The 17,549-nt window shown below is 42.7% G+C and overlaps 1 protein-coding gene across 1 annotated transcript; it reads left to right on the top strand.

The window, feature by feature from the left end:
- Positions 1 to 4,463: 4,463 nt before the first annotated feature.
- On the top strand, positions 4,464 to 7,809 carry LOC121872136 (oplophorus-luciferin 2-monooxygenase non-catalytic subunit-like). Its single transcript, XM_042374803.1, has 4 exons — positions 4,464 to 5,239; positions 5,600 to 5,758; positions 6,761 to 6,868; positions 7,221 to 7,809. The coding sequence occupies exons 1-4, from the start codon at positions 4,525 to 4,527 to the stop codon at positions 7,361 to 7,363; spliced, it is 1,125 nt and encodes a 374-aa protein (XP_042230737.1). The 5' UTR covers positions 4,464 to 4,524; the 3' UTR covers positions 7,364 to 7,809.
- The last annotated feature ends 9,740 nt before the right edge of the window (positions 7,810 to 17,549 follow it).

The following is a 17,549-nucleotide window of genomic DNA, read 5'->3' as shown; positions in this document are numbered from 1 at the left end:
ACTTATGCAGGTAATCGAATAATCTCCTTTACACAACTTTCCTCCTCCTCGTCTGGTCTTAACTGTGCCTGTGAGTGGAGAGCCAGCATGTGTCAGTAACGGGTTGTCGAGCACAGACGAGGAGCACTAACTGGCCATGAACGCTGCCACATCTTAGTGCAGCATCATGGTTACTTGTTCCCACTGAGGCTGTTATTGGCTTGCTGTTAATGACTTTCTGTTACTGACCTGCTGTTACTGATGAGGCTGTTGCCGATATATTATTACTGACAACCTTTAACAAAATATAAAGAACAATACACGTGTAGTAGCTTTAAGAAAACATCCTGTGGTAAGATGTAAACAATTTTAGGAAAGACGAAATGGTTGATATTGTAGATAAAGGCGGAATGAAAATGGTAATGTCATCTGGGTGAGCTGGAACACTTGGGCCAAATTGAAGGAATTCTCAGATGATCAACAAACACGAGAGATGCGGAAAATATGGCGACGTATTCTTGTGTTGTGGGAGGTGACGAGGAGAAGGAGGGGGGGAGAAGAGGAGGGGGAGGGGGAGGGGGAGGCGGGAGGAGGATGAGGAGGAACAGGTGAAGGAGGAGGAGGAGAAGGAAGAGGGGGAGATAGAAGACAAGGGGGAGGAAGATTATGGACGGAAGGAAAAAGAGAGGTAACGATAGAATAAAAATAGAAAAGAAAAGTGAATGAAAAAAAACGATGCCTATATGTAAAAAAAATAAAAAAAAAATAGATGGTAGTACTTCCTTCTCTCTTACATCTATACTCGTGGGCAACTCCCTCGTCTTAAACTAACCCGACAGCCATTCTCAAATCCCCGGAACTCTCTTCTACATTCACCCTGGCGTATCATTCTTCCCTCCTCCCCTGAACCCACGCTCTTAAGGCTTCAATACCATCTCAGTTTGATATTGTCTGGAAATATTCTCCGTCTCCATAAATCGCTCTGTATTTTCCGTGATTTCCATTGATGTTGTTTTTTGTTTTTTTATTCCGCGTCCCAAGTTATTTTTATTATGATTGATATCTTACAAAAAAAAATAATTGGGGTTCTGTTGTAGTGTTTAATAAGGTGATTATTTTTACCTGTGGAAAGCGTAGGTGAGTTACTGGTTAGGGTTGACGGTAGGTAAGAATATTTTGACTTTATCTTAGGTTAGGTTTGGTTAGGTTAGGGTAGGTTATTCTACAGTAGACTTATTTATAGGGAATTTTATCATCATCTTGTATTAAATAATGACCCCACAATCTCCCCCCTGTCCGCATCGCCTAGAAATTCAAGTATATCCGGATTCATTTTTTCTTCCCTCTACTAAACCTGTCACTGAGAGCCATAAAGCTATTCCCCACAGTCACAGTCCGAGTCCTTCTTCCTTTGCCTTCTCTCCTCTCCTTGGCTGTCGAAAGTTTAAACTAATGTTGTTCTCTTTCGACTTTATGGTGAGGTTTGGTGAGGAGGAGTTGCGGCCACGAGTCATTACCGGAGAGTGAGGAACCAAGAACACTTCCTGAGCATCTCTTCACGTAAATCCTGACTGTCTTGTTGACTCTACATACGTCTTCAGGTGAATATATTGTGGTATGTATTTTTCGTTACGTTTATATAAAGAATTGGTTTACTTATTAGATATATTTAAGAGTTATTGATACGTGTGTGATTGACGCAGTACTTAAACACTACACAGGAAGATTCTTTATTTTTATTTACAGGTGAGTTATATGTAGTGATGCGTTGCCTTCTTTTGGTAACTTTGTCTCGTGTACAATATAAGATAAAACGGTCTCCCCGGACTGCTCCTTACCACCTTGTAAAGTCCCGTTTTTTACAGGTAATAAATTAAAACTCTTGCCATGAAGGTACAGGCGATGGGACTGCGTTTATCACATTATCACCCAACTCTTTCTCCAGCTGTGACAACAAGAATTAGAATAGAATACCTAAATATGTCAAGAGATTTTCGCTATTGCTGTAATAGAAGCTATGCCTCGATTTACTAGAAGTGCAGCACTAAGCCTGTGCCATTAGAACACTCGGAGCAGTGCCATAACAGATACGTGTCTTGATTAGCAGTGTGTAATGAGAAGGTGTAGAGCAGTGTGGCACCTCTACGTTGACACGGCAACGTTGGCACACACACTGAACTGGAGAGGGTGGGCTGGGGGAAGTTGGAAGGGTAGACTCAAGGTCTTTGTGTGTGTCAATCACTGTGGAACATGTGCGGGTATACCCAGCTGCCAATAACACTTTTATCATACAAATCATGAATGTACACCTGTGATTTCACACGGTAAGACTGATTCACGATAACTCAGGCTGATCACAGTATTACAAAGAGTCTATCTGTTTCTCTTGTCTGTTGAACTTCTCTCAAAGTGAATATTTAGTTTGTGTGATTCTGTAATGTTTAAAATGGGTCTTATCACCATTTACTGACTGTTATATTGTGATGCCATCGTGGCGTCTTGGTCTGGGTGTTAATCTGAGGTGCCGGGTTGTAAGACGTGCGAGATTGTGGGTTAACGTGAACGTGTAAGACGTGAGAGTAGTGACCTCAAACTTAGCCACAAGCGTCGTCGTTAAGACCACAGTTAACCTGATAAATGGTCGCTCTTCTGGTAATTGCTGCATCGTGGAGGAAGAGAGTACCAACAGTAAAAAGTGAGAGTGATAAAGTACAGAGAATTACGGCTTACTGCATTAAGGCTTCAAGGTTATTGGTCCAGCTGTGTATGTGTGTGTGTGTGTGTGTGTGTGTGTGTGTGGTGTTTAGACAAGTTCTGTGTGTATTGTATGCGTAAAAGCCGCGTTGCAATACCCTTCTGTCTTCCATAATGGCCCACCAGTCATCACCAATCAGTCATCACCAGTCAGTCATCTCCAGTCAGTCATCTCCAGTCAGTAATCACCAGTCAGTCATCACACTGTAACTACCCAAGTTCGGCTGTAACCTTGAATGAGTGCTAACGACGCTGAAGTCTTGAGTGAGTCTTTTACACTTCTGGTAGCTGTAAGGCGAGGCTCTTCTCCTCCATTAACTGAGAGGCAACACACAACACGTTCTTACGAGGTCATTAAGACGAGGCACATGTACACAACTTGTCCAGAACGTGTCATCAACAACACTGACTGACCACGTGGTGAGGGAGGTGAACGGCAGCTAGAGGGAGGTGAACGACAGCTTGAGGGAGGTGAACGACAGCTGGAGGGTAGGTGAACGACAGCTGGACGGAGGTGAACGACAGCTGGAAAGAGGTGAACGAAAACTGGAGGGGTTAAAGTGAACGACAGGTGAACGACAGGTGGAGGAAGGTAAACGACAGCTGGAGGGGTTAAAATGAATGACAGAGGATGGTAAACGACAGCTGGAAAGAGGTGAACGACAGCTAGAAAGACAACCATGACCTTTGAATGATATAAACAAAAATAGATTCTTTTCTAAACCTCCTATTTACCCTGGGTGAGGCTTCTGGTAAGGGGAGCAGCCCGGATGATGATTTAGCCAAGTCATAATGGACATAAAGGAGTTAATACCCGGAGGAGCAGCAGTACTCTCGGGTTGTGGGTGTAATCTGAGCATCACACCAACGTGGCGTCATGGGAAAGCTTAATATGCAGTAAAATCCTCTTCGCTGTCTTTAATAGCCTCACTACGGTCCAACTCGAAACAGATGCTTGAATGTGGTGTTGTTAAGCAGGAAAGTTAGAGTAGAGGTTTATAACTATTACTCAGATATTCCTGTTCAGTAATATTTCAAACTTGTATTTCCTGTCTCTGTTCTAGTGCATTGAGTAACTTCCAGACTAAATCTATCAGGTTCACTATATAATATAATTTCAAGACTCTATAATTGATATCGAGAAAAATATGATTAAAATATAAATTCCCTTTTACGAGTTCAGGCGCCAATATACTTCATAGACGTTATGGGTAAATAGTTGAAGGTGTAAATGATTATCTAAATTAAAAGGTTAATATAGAGGAAGCAAGAGGAGACGACGGTAGTAATTACAGGCGGGGAAACTGAGGGAAGGGGAAGACCTAAACGACGTAATTACATACAGTACAAGTCTGGTGAGGAGAGCGAGGGCAGTGAGGAGAGTGAGGGCAGTGAGGAGAGTGAGGGCAGTGAGGAGAGTGAAGGCAGTGAGGAGAGTGAGGGCAGTGAGGAGAGTGAAGGCAGTGAGGAGAGTGAGGACAGTGAGGAGAGTGAAGGCAGTGAGGAGAGTGAGGGCAGTGAGGAGAGTGAAGGCAGTGAGGAGAGTGAGGGCAGTGAGGAGAGTATTTACTGCGCTGTTGACGTGATTACCTTTCTTCTTAGTTGATGATGAGTGTGTGTGTGTGTGTGTGTGTGTGTGTGTGTGTGTGTGTGTGTATCATTTAAAGTTATGAAGCTGCACGGGAACACACACACACACACACACTATCTCTATAAATGAGTGAGCGACACAGTTGTCATCAGTGGGTATACAACCGGGTTAGTGGCAGTGTGAGCACAACCTACCTCACTATGACTTTCTTTCACTACTTCCTCTGTCTACTGTTGATGGTGACAAGTTGTGTAGGAAGTACTGTCGACACATCAGGAGACAACGTCCAAGCCGCTCATGATCATACAGTAGGTCACGTCGGTAACCCACTGACAGATGTTGTCGGCCTGGAGGTGAGTGACACTGACCCTGTCTGTCCTGACCCTGGCGCCATCTTCCCCTGTAATTGTACTATGGACTATCATTTCAACATGGACCTCGATTGTTCTTACGTGGAGAGTGAAGACCAGTTGGCCCGAATTATGAATGTTTCCTTCCCTACCCCTGACTTCCACAGACTGACAATATACGGTAACCATAACTTGAAAGAGTTGAGGGCCGGAGTCCTGGGTGAAACTGCCACCTTCCAAGAAATCTGGATGATTTTCGGCGCTCTGCAGGAGGTGGAAGAGGGCGCTCTCGCCAACAGCTATTCCACCGCCACTGATATTATGTTTACTTCGAACAGCATAGACAAGTTTTGTTGGAACGACATATCGTCATTTTCAAATCTTCACAAACTGTCCCTCCCGAGCAACAACTTAGCGCATATTACAAAAATGTCGTCTAACAGCCTTCACCTTCTCTCCCTGGGCAAAAATGATATAAGGAGTCTGCCCCTGACAGCATTCAGAGCTATGCCTAACCTGCAAAAGATATTCCTGCCCAATGCTGGGATCGAGGAGATAATTCCAGGTATTTGTCTTTCACTTTGTTCTGGCTTTTAGGCTATCAGCTGAAGGCACAATGTTTACTTGTATATTTTAAATTTTGATCATAAAAATATAGTCAGTAAATGTTTTTGCCAACTAAATATTATGGTTTTATATTAATATGAAATGACTCCTAACATATTTCTTAAGATAAATCAAACTTTCACAAGTAAGTTATCGTGTATCACCACCGCCCACCCATTCCTCACTACGCCCACCCATCCCACACAACGCCCACCAACTCCACATACCGCCGCCAACCCATCCCACACAACGTCCACCCATCCCTCACCGTACTCACACAGCCACCTTTAGTGTTGATGTTCCTTATTTCGCTTCACAGACACCTTCTCCGGCCTGCACGAACTCTCGGTGGTGGATCTTTCACACAACCAGTTGCAAGAGCTGCCCGGGGGAACCTTGGCCCTCACCAGCAAATCACACCACGAAATCTATTTCGACAATAACAACATCGGCAAAGTGGCCGCCAACGCCTTCTCAGGTGGGAAAACTTGGCTGCATTTTCACATTATTCACTAATAAATATTAAGAAAATTGACAATGAAACTTATCACCATAACTAGGCCATTGGAATGGTGCCAGTCCAGCTTCCTGTAGTTATTATAACTATCGGCAACTACCGGCTGGTGTTTCTGACCTGGGCACTCAGTTCAGGTCGGATTAAAAGTAGATGCTGACTTTTGGTGATCACAGTCGTCCCTCTCTATAAACTTTATTGATATCAAAGGCGTATTTATCCTGGAGGTACTAAGGCTGCCTGCCCCTGACCACCACTGACAAGAAAAACGCAAAAAAAAATTATCATAGAGAAACGGTGATGGGGTGTAATAGTCTCCTGCCTCCGAAAAGTGAGAACTGTAACCCAACGACGGAGTTTATCACTTATCATCAATAAATAGTCAATACAAGTTTATAATAGGAAGCTGTAGAAGTGTTTACATACATTAAATAAAGGGGAGTAAGTTTAAACTAAAGTAATACAAGGACGAGGAGGTTGTCAGTGCTCTTCTACAGCATGATTCACTTGCCACACTCTCCTGTATAAAGAGAGAAACTTAAATTTCCTGTAGGTGTATCAAGTATGTGAATAAAAAGAAAATTATCGTGGGTGAAGTCTTACTGAAAATTATGTGACGCACTGGAATATAGGATCACTTTACACATCATTGGAGATTTAGTTAGAATAAGAGGATAAGAGGGATTATTTCTTAGTGGCAGATGATGAGACAAAATAGGTTGATATAAAACCGAGCAGTGAGTGTGGTGGACGAATTTATGTATATACTCGTAGACAGAGACGAGAGCCACAGGTAAATGACTCAAGCTGTGTGGAAACTGAAAGGATATAAGCCATTCCATAAAACAGTGTGGCAGATATCTTTAATTTGTCCACTTCCTTCAGAACATAAGTTTGCGTCTCATTGTCTGGTGACGTTTGAGAATGGAACATTGGATAGAACTCTAAGGTGTATTGTCTTGGCAGGTCTTATGTCTGGTGATAACATGAGTTGGAACAGTAACCAGTTGACGGTGTTGGAGAGCCAGGTGTGGCGGCCGTTGCTTGACGCCGGTGTGAAGCTGGACCTACAAGGTGAGTCACGAGTGTTATTGTTGACAACTGAACTGAAGTTACGTACTGACAACCAACGCTTGTGTACTGAGGTCAAAATCCTTAAATAAGGACGTCAGTCCTTTAAATGAACGTGGTTAATACTAATGTGCGCAGATTAGCGTAGAGGATATAAAATTTGACCACTGATGTACATATTTTAGGGTAACAAATATAAAGACCCCAACACAAAATCATATATTCCAATGTTCTTCAGGTAACATTGGCTTTACCAGGTGACCAAGTGACACATTCTGCCCCAAATAACACAGTCTTACCCAGGTAACTCAATGTTCTCTTAGTAACTCAGGTAACAGTCATTCACCATCTCCAGATAATCCCCTGGGGTGTGGCTGCGACATCTCCTGGTTGGTACTAAACGCAGACTACCTCAGCCTCATTAATGATGGCACCACCTGTTCTGACGGAGAGATCTTTGTGGATCTCGACCCCAACTGGTTCAAAGAAAACTGTTAAGTAACTCTGGGGTCAGCGCTTGTCGAATGTTCCTGGTACTGACATGATCGTCGAGGTTTGAGTTCTGGTTACAGCTGTCCTCTTGTTGGAAACTTTGGCCCATTGGATTCCTCTGATGCTTCAGTGTCAACCAACTCTCATTCAGAGTAGGAACTTCATGTAACCCAAGCAAGACCCCCTAACATCCTGTGCATTCCAACTAGGAGAAACTACTGAATTACCACCATAAATGGCTGGATGGCTAGTTACTTCCACAAAGAGAAGACCTCATCATCGTCAGTAGCTAAATGAGTGAACATTATAACACTGCCCATGGTCCAGCCTTCCCACTCTCACTTTGGTCAACGCTGAATTTTTATTTACTTTTTTTAATAAACACTGGATGAGCTTTCAAATGAACTGCCTCGTTTTTTTTTTGGTTGTCTTAGAAATAAATGAATACACCAGATAGTGTTTTGTTGACCTTTTGTTATTAATTATTATTAAGACTTAGTCAAATGTATACAACAAGTACTTCTACAATTACTGCTACTACTACTGCTACTACTTAAACTACTACTACTGCTTCTACAACATCAACTACTACTACTACTACTATTTAACGTGGCCTCCATCCTCCCCCAATAGCCACACCTTCGTCGCCATTTTATTACCGTAAAATTAAATGTACTACTATTACTATTACTGCTACTGCTTCTATAACAACAACCACTACTTCTACAACTACTACGACTACTACTACTTCTACTACAACAAAAACTCCTACTACTACTACTTCCCTTCCACCTACATCTACTTCATCTACCATTAATGTCGCTACTCCTATCGGCCTCTTCTAAGCCTTGGTGTTCTGGTGTTACTGCTGCCATTCTCACTGAGGCTGCCATTGTTACTGCTACTGTTCCCTCTGCCAACACCCACTTAGTCACTCCATTAAGGTGTTGGGCGTAATCCTACCTCCTATTTACCACGGTCTTCACCCGTCTCTACACCTCCTACACCCTGCCTCTACCCCCTCCTTCTACACACACCCCCACCCCTCCCCCCTACACCCCCACCCCTCCTTCTACACCCCCACCCTCCCCTTCTACAACCCCACCCACTCCTTCACACCCCCACCTCCTTCTACACCCCACCCTCCCCCACCCCACCTCTCACCTCCTTCACACCTCCCCACCCCCTCCTTCACACCCCCACCCCCCCCCCTTCTCTACACCCCTCCTTCTACACCCCCTACCCCTCCTTCTACACCACCCTCCTTCCTACCCCCTCCTTTCTACATCCCTACCCCTCCTTCTATACTCCCCACCCTCCTTCCTCCTGCCTGTCACCTCTACCCTCCTTCCACCCCTTTCACCCCCTGTTACAGTAACGTCCACCACAACTACCACCATCACCACCACCAATACCACCACCACCACCACCACTACTACTCGTATAATGAATGGATATATTAGATGAATTAGTGGAAATTGCAACAGGTTAGGGTTACGATTTTTTTTACATTAGATTCAAAGGAGAATGACAAGACTAATCCCGGGCATTATGAACCTTGATCGAAGTGTATAAATGGAAGTCGGGGCTAAACAAAGGTGATATAACAAAGGTACTCCAACTATCTAACCAGGAGCGAACTCGTAACAATGGCTTTAAATTAGACACATTTAGATTTAAGCGCGAGATAAATAAACATTGGTTTGAAAATAGAGTAATGGACGAGTGGAACAAGTTACCAAACATCAACATTAACTCGAATACGCTGGATAGTTTCAAACATAGGTTGGATGGATATATGAGCGATAGGGGTTGGTGTGCAAATGGGACTTCTCAGTGTGGACCAATAGGCCAGCTGCAGTTTCCTCCATTCTTATGTTTTTATGAGTGTGGCAGGTGGGAGTGTGAGAGAGGCAGGTGGGAGTGTGAGAGAGGCAGGTGGGAGTGTGAGAGAGGCAGGTGGGAGTGTGAGAGAGGCAGGTGGGAGTGTGAGAGAAGCAGGTGGGAGTGTGAGAGAGGCAGGTGGGAGTGTGAGAGAGGCAGGTGGGAGTGTGAGAGAGGCAGGTGGGAGTGTGAGGAGGCAGGTGGGAGTGTGAGAGAGGCAGGTGGGAGTGTGAGAGAGGCAGGTGGGAGTGTGAGAGAAGCAGGTGGGAGTGTGAGAGAGGCAGGTGGGAGTGTGAGAGAGGCAGGTGGGAGTGTGAGAGAGGCAGGTAACACCCAAGTCATAATTATATTTACTGGTCAACGAAGAACTCTTAAATAATAAACAGTAACTATTACAAGAATCAGGCCACGGGGCAAACAAATCCTCCTCCCAATTTGTCTGTTGTCCCACAAACTTTTAGAGCTGGTCATGCGACTTATATTGCCTGACGTGACCATCTGTGAGCCTCCAGGGTGAGTGGGCCAGCAGTCATCTTACTTTGGTTTCACTCAGGCAGATATTTGAGTGGTCAGACAACTTGCCATGGTATTCCTCTGCTGTTAGATACGTAAGTGGCCAGAAAGCTCTCAAATAAAGATTATCCATTCCTAAACAGTGATGTCTCAACTCACGGAAGACTTTTTCTTGAGTATTTATAAAGCGGTTTTATACCGAAAGTGTTTGTAAAGAGTTGCTGAAAACATCCCGTCGAGAAGGTGCTGTTAGTAATACCACGGGACGAGGAGGAAGTGACGTTTAGCTATGAGTGGTGTGAAGATCTTGTGAATAGAGTGTTAGTGCTTGGGTGTTGTAGTGAATATCTTACCAAGGGTGAGAGGGTGGTGAGGGAAGTGAGCGCTAGGGTATATTGTCTTTGTGTTAGGTTAGGTTAGATTAGGTTAGGATAGGTTAGGATAGGTTAATCTTCAGGTGAAATATGCTAAGGTGGAGATTCCTCAGGTGATTCAAAATAATTACTAAAATAAAACAGATAAACAGTGATGATCAAAGGCAATATATAAACGTTGCATAGTTTTCATGAACACACACACACACACACACACACACACACACACACACACACACACACACACACCTCTTATCTTGGCAATGTCACCGGACTTTATCACCATGGGACTTCAGTTCATATAGCCACTCATTTACGCTACCCTCCCCGTCCTCCCTTACCACCTGTCTCCCCTTATCTCCACCCCCTGGACGGGTCTAACTGAAGTGTCTCATATTTAGAATCTTTCAGTTTTTCCCAGTTATTCAGTTTCCTTTAATAATATAAATTTCCCTTGTGATTTTTCTAAGTATAGATATATAACGAAGGCGTATGGATATGTGTATGGATATGTGTATAATGGTTTATATAAATACATCTAGGAATAGGAATATAGAACTATTTTGTTAATTTGCCTTGTGTATATGTATAGTTATGCAAAATAGCCACTGAATCTGTATGTAAGTAAATTATCTAAATTTATTGACACTTGCTTTTAATAGTTTCAATATATCTATGTGACTCATCCTAAAAGATGTTCTATATAATACATTCGTCTATAAATAATGGTGTGTATTGATGTTTTAGCAACGTCTTAAGTCAATCACATCTTTGATAAATCATCTCAATAACATACACTCATATTATTATTATTTTTTTACGTTCAGGTGTTCAGTTTAGTGTCATGTAATACAGTAGTGTGGGTAAACCTAACCTAATCAAACCTAACGTAACCAAACATAACCTAACGTAACCTAACGTAACCTAACCTAACCTAACCAAACCTTAACCTCTTCCCACCTCCTAGTCTGCCGTCACCTCCTTTGCCCCCATTTCTATTCCTGTGACCATCCGAGCCAACTTTTATACCAAGACGAGCTATTTTCCTACCATTGACCCCTTTCCCTTCCATTGTAAACATCCTCACTACACCAACAAATACCACACACTTATGTTCCTCCACGACGCTACTATGGATAACCGAGAAAAAAAAAAACTACCTATTTCATATGATCTAAAATTTTTCCCGTCGTTTTTCTCACTGCTGATGTACTTACTCCTCAAGGAACCTTCACTAAGTACCAACTGTGTTCTAATTAAGTGATGTTTCTGTAAAGTATCAGTAATTCAGGTATATTTTGAATTCGTTCCATTTTTTTTTTATCTTGTCTCTCATATCGCCTTACATGTCCGTGTGTGTGTGTGTCCTAACTTTAACCAGAAAGTTATGTTTATGGGTCAATCTAATGCTGTATGTCCTCTTAAAACACAAAGACTTAAAGTTCGTGTTAGTTATTAAGTTTAGTGAATAACAGCAATATCCTGGGAGACAGCAGTATACCTGTATATATAGGTTAGTTAATTAATCGTTAAGTATGTTAGTAACGAAAATTGCGATAATTTGATGGTGGTTAGGAGTCAAAATATGTTTATTTATGTAAATGTTGCATGGTTAATGACGCTCACCTGTGATTCATTATTAAAAGGATCAGAGATTTACACATTAAATATGCATCACTTCTGTATTGTTCATCTTATTAACAAACAAAAAAGCTGAGTGTGTGTGTGTGTGTGTGTGTGTGTGTGTGTGTGTGTGTGTGTTCTGTCTTCCACACTGTTCCTCCTACACCGTCCATATCTTCTTCCCTTTTCTACTTCTGTTATGTTAGAGTAGCGTTAGGTTGTACAATCATTAGGTGAAAGATACTCGGTGCGTAATCTTCACCTATTTCTTCTAACTACTATTTCCTTCAAGTGTATTTTACTGTATGTGGCTCAGGTCGCCTTAGTTGTTTTATAAGGATTATATAATATCAGAGTATTGAGAAGAAGCAGAATCATCTACTCTTGTCTTTAATTAATATTCAATTTTCTCCTCGTGAGCTTCCCTGCCAAACATTTCATCAGTCCCCCTCAACTCTACACCCGCCACCACAACAGCTGACGAGCTTCAACAAATTCCATTTCCCCAGAGGTCAGGGATGTGGGAGAAAACAAACGAAGGTAAATTAGTCCAGGTAAAGTTAAGTTAAGGGAACAACACACACCTGTGACTCTAACAAAGACCCGACTCCTCTTACAGGTACAGCAACCACACCTGTCACACACCTTCACCAAGAAATAACATAACATTAAGACCTCCCTCACCACCCACCACCATGTCACCACAACCTGACGAATATCTTCACCAGGCTTAGGTACTTGTCCCCCCCCCCCCTCCTTCTGAATTAACATACAAGAACAGGCGTTACAGTCATACACTCAAGCCTGGAACATTTACATATCAGTTCACAGTATAAGACCTAGTGAGCCTGACATCAAGTATCACAGATCAATAGAAAAAAATAATATATCACGTTAGGAATTCTATAAGACAGCAAATTGATGAGGTAGCAACTTAATCTGGGATAATTTGACATTTTATATAAAATTTCATACTTCACAGCAAACAATATCACGGTAAGAGTGATTCTTTAACAAACATCAAAATATTTACGTCCACTTGTTGTTATACTGATCTTCAAACTCTCGATAAGTTGAGGCAATAGTTTACGTCTGAGAGTCTGTTGTTGGCTACACTCTGGGCGTCAGGCAAGGTTAGTTCTCCTTCAACCCGTTTATTGCCTTCACACCGGCGGGATCTGCCAGCAAGGAACCGGAGATCTGCATTGCGCTCCCTTGTACTTGACACCAATTTGTTGTTGGTGAGGACGGAATGGCCAGCCAACCTCTCTCACCTCTCCCGTCTTGCCTGGCGTCTTACCTCTCCTGTCCTATCTGCGTCTTACCTCTCCTGTCCTGCCTGGTCTCTCACCTTTCCTTTCCTGCCTGGCCTCTTATCCTTCCTGTCCTACTTGGCCTCACACCTCTCCTGTCCTGGCCTTTCATCCCTCCTGTCCTGCCTGGCCTCTCACCCCTTCTATCCTGTCTGGCCTCTGTACCCCTCTTCACTTAACACCTTCAGCAGACATCTCCCAAAACCCTATTGCATTTTGTTTATTCAATATCTACCTTTAGTAAGCAAACGTCTTTAATTTTAATTCCAGATACGAAGTTGAAAACGTCTTCTGAAATTCCAATAACACTGTTAACCTTTTTCCCCTAAGACACAAAGGACCAAAAGTGTGGAGTAAAGTTTGTATTCCGGTAACACTCGTTGTATGAGGAGCCTCTCGAGTCTCAAGAATTTTTGTCCATCATACCAAGAACTTGCAACAGTCGAGTGCTTCAGATATCTTCCTGACACGTGAGGCAGTGAAGTTGGCGATGGTATATTGCTTTAACACTTTGATGATAATGATTTAAAGATGGTGATGATTTAACCCTTTGAAAAAGTTCTGCAGTCCGAAGGCTGGAAATATACATTAGGTAAAATTGACTTTTTACATACAAAGACATCGGGTGCGTGGGTCGTTTAACAAAAGCTTTCATTACTAAAAGGAGAAGGAACATGAATTAAACATACAAAGTATTACAGTTTGCAGTTGATGGCCAGGGCTGGTCTCTTGCCATACTGTGTGAGGTCACGTAGGCCACGTAGTGCAGTAACTCGTGTGTGTGTGTGTCCGTAATAATAATAATAATAATAAACGGTTTATTAATAGAGTTGCAGCCGGTGGCTGAAAATATTCAGACTTACATTTGATTTAGACATAATGATATAATATGCATTGAATACATTTACAGGGCTGTACAGTACATAAATCAGGAGTTGTTTATTATTTTAACAATAGATGGGATGGTGCTGTTCTTATATCTATCGGTGCGGGCTCTTATGGGGTGAATTTTGTTGTAGTGGCGGACTGCGCGAGTTGGGTGGTGGGCTGCAGGTGGCAGGAGGTGGCTATGGCGAGGGTGGTGCAGTAGTCCACGGCCAAACCTTTCCAGTGCTTGGTGGTGGAGGTCACTGAGGGATGGCATTTCCAGGGTGGAGAGAGCGTTGGTGTAGCCGGAGTATTCTGCGCCGAGCATGATTCTTCAGGCCCTTTTCTGTACCTTCTCTAGCTGACGTTGTGTGTGTGTGTGTGTGTGTGCTTTATCAGTAAGAGATTTCAGATTATTGCCATGATATATTTTTTTATTCCTAGCAGGATATATAATACAGGTATAGATTATTACAGGTAAAGGCTAAATGTTACACTATTATCATCACTATCAACACTCTACAACATCACAACACCAACATCACGATCACCAACACCTACATCAACACTTACATCAACACCAACACCACTAACACTCTAAAGTCTACACCAACACCACCAACACAGTTTTTTTTTCTATCACAGTAAACGGCATCATGTTAAACCATTTTACCGTGAGACTTAACTAGACAGACAGTACCCCAGCGAGAGGATGATACTGAACGTGCTCAAATTATTCAACTACCAGAGGTTAAAATTGGAGAGAGTCAGTCCAGCCCTCGTTCAGGATTGTGAGTGACACAGCCAGCGACGTATCGACAGGGCGGCCTCACACGGGAGAAAATCTGAGTCGTGTGAAAGTCATGGATTCAATGATTTTCTTCTCATTTGTACAGTAAAGGTAAAAAGTATTTTTAAGAATGTCAGCTCCAGTGACAAACGTTGATCTTATGATAAAAAAATGTCTTGATTAATGTTGAATATGTTGAAAATGGAAATGGGATTTGACCTGTATAGAAACCAGAGTGATTCACGTACACACACACACACACACACACACACACACTAGTAATATCACGAAGATCAGCACATTTCAGGGTATATCTTCTTGTATTATTTGCAAGAGGAGGTGAGGGGGATAAAGACACACATATAATCCTGAATTACCACAACGAAAAAAAAAGAAAAAAAGATAACAGAGTTGTCTTTGCTTCAGAACTTCATTTTTGTTGTATCTTTTCCACAAGTGATGATCACAGGAGGCCAGATAAACCCAGTATCCATTGAGAGTAGAGATGGCACGTAGAATAGTTTTACCATTGAGGTCTTGGGGGGGTCGAGACGGGTGCTCAGGGGAAGGTTTGCGACGGCAGCCATGACTTGGAGATGGGCTCTTCCATGTGAAGATGATGCTCCCTCAGGCATAGATGAGGCAATCTTCTCAGTGATGGGATTGCCCCAGTTGGCTTATCTGTGAGCCTTTGAAGGAGTCGGTCTGGGGGCTGAATCTATGAGTAAATCCCACTGCTTGGGTTCCAATGTGTGTGCCGGGAGTCTTAAACACCCGCTGAGTTTACTTGACGCTTGGAAGGATATTATACCATCAATTTTTTGGTTATTAAGTGGAAGAATGTACAGGCAGCGTGACCTAAGAGCACATGGAGACACTAAATCCCTCACGTCTTACTTGGGACAACGTATGTGTTCAGTGAGAGTAAACCTGAATAAAGGCATCAAGTTTTTTAACAAGCTGTATTGTATAATCAATTAATGTAGGACTTTGAAAATCTAGATACCACAAGGAAGTAATTACGTCGATAAGAAATTACCAAAGAGCCTTTTCTTGTGAGGCAAAAAAATCGATTTCAAGCTTTTTTGGCTTCATCCAATATGTAACTAATTGGTTAACTCACCTGACAGAGGAACGACGTTGATGGATTATGCCAAATGCAGTTGTATAATTCCACAATCTTCCTTCTCCTGGACGCTCATAGACACACAAAGAAGATAGACGTAATTATTATAAAAACTTGATCTCCCAGCAAATCACTGACGAATTTTGTAATACTAAACAATAGATCATTAACAATACTGCTATAGAGTGAACCATTAATTTATTTTGTGTTGATATTTTTCACCAACAAACATGTCTTCTGATTAAATTACTCGGAAATGTTTCTCAGGAAGAACCTTAGTCCTAGACACTATTCTCAGAACATATCTATCATACTGGTATTATATACATGTAAAGCTTAATCTTTTTCACTTTTATGCAGTGTGTGTTTGAGGTGAGGCGTATATTTCAATATATACCTGTCTTTGTTCGTCTGGGGAGAAGTTATGCATCTGAATGGATATATGTAAGGGAGGAGATATCTTCGTAAATGTGTATATGCAAAGTCGACATCGTCTCTCTCAATATCTCTTTGTCTCTCTCCCTCTATATCGGCTTCATCTCTTTCTCACTCCTCATGTGCAATATTATACAGGCACAGCACGAGCGAGAGAATTAGAAACACGACAACACTGGCGATATGAAGCTGTCGGGGGACCTTTAGTGACCGTAGAGGCGAGGCGACCACTGACAAGGACACACCATAAACTACGACTGACAGCCATCGTGTCTGAGAGAGAGCAATGACGACGTCCAGGAATTGAGATATAGGGAGGGGTGAAGCCACAAGGGGAGGGGCTAAGACACAAAGGGAGGGGTGAAGACACAAGGGGAGGGGTGAAGACAAAAGGGGAGGGGTGAAGCCACAAGGGGTAGGGGTGAAGCCACAAGGAGAGGGGTTAAGACACAAAGGGAGGGGTGAAGACACAAGGGGAGGGGTTAAGACACAAAGGGAGGGGTGAAGACACAAGGGGAGGGGTGAAGACAAAAGGGGAGGGGTGAAGCCGCAAGGACAGGGGTGACGACACAAACTGCTATTCATTATTATTCATTCATCCTCTACAGCTACACAGACAACTCCAGACAGCAGCAGTATATTACCTGTCAAGACCCCCAATACAACTATATTTTCTATCACCTATAAACCTTAGTTACATCTTATTTACAGTTATATTACCACCATTAATAACTTCCATCACGACTTCACGGCTCAGGTGCGGCACTAATTACACAGTTTCCCCTAAGTGACACACAACTCCCTCGACCAATATCCTGAGGCGTCCACAGTCACTACCTCTGCCCAAGCACCGTGCATGACACCTCGCCACAGGAGTTATCACAAGAGGAACACAACTCAGTACATCACAGTGACCAATATATTTCTATTAATTACTCCTGGAAGCAATTACTGAGTCACAAGGATATCCGAGACGAGAGTAAATAAATTTGATTTATAGATGGATGGTCTTAATACTATGGATACAACAGCTGGGTTAATATACGTAGAAGATGTGTGTGTGTGTGTGTGTAACAGACCTTGAGTAGCATCAGTGATTTCCTGTTATGCAATGTTGTGTACCTCCACACACCTGCCACTCTCACTCTCTCTCCCACGCACCTACTGTACACAACGACGCTCTGCAGATAAACACACACACTCAACTTTCCCACACACACACACACTTTCCAGAAGGTGATTATTACACAATGCAGTACTTCGTGTC

Source organism: Homarus americanus, unplaced genomic scaffold (assembly GCF_018991925.1).
Source record: "Homarus americanus isolate GMGI-L3 unplaced genomic scaffold, GMGI_Hamer_2.0 scaffold22069, whole genome shotgun sequence".
Taxonomy (NCBI): Eukaryota; Metazoa; Arthropoda; class Malacostraca; order Decapoda; family Nephropidae; genus Homarus; species Homarus americanus.
Note: the sequence above shows the minus strand (reverse complement) of the source record. Positions and strands in the feature narration are given on the sequence as shown.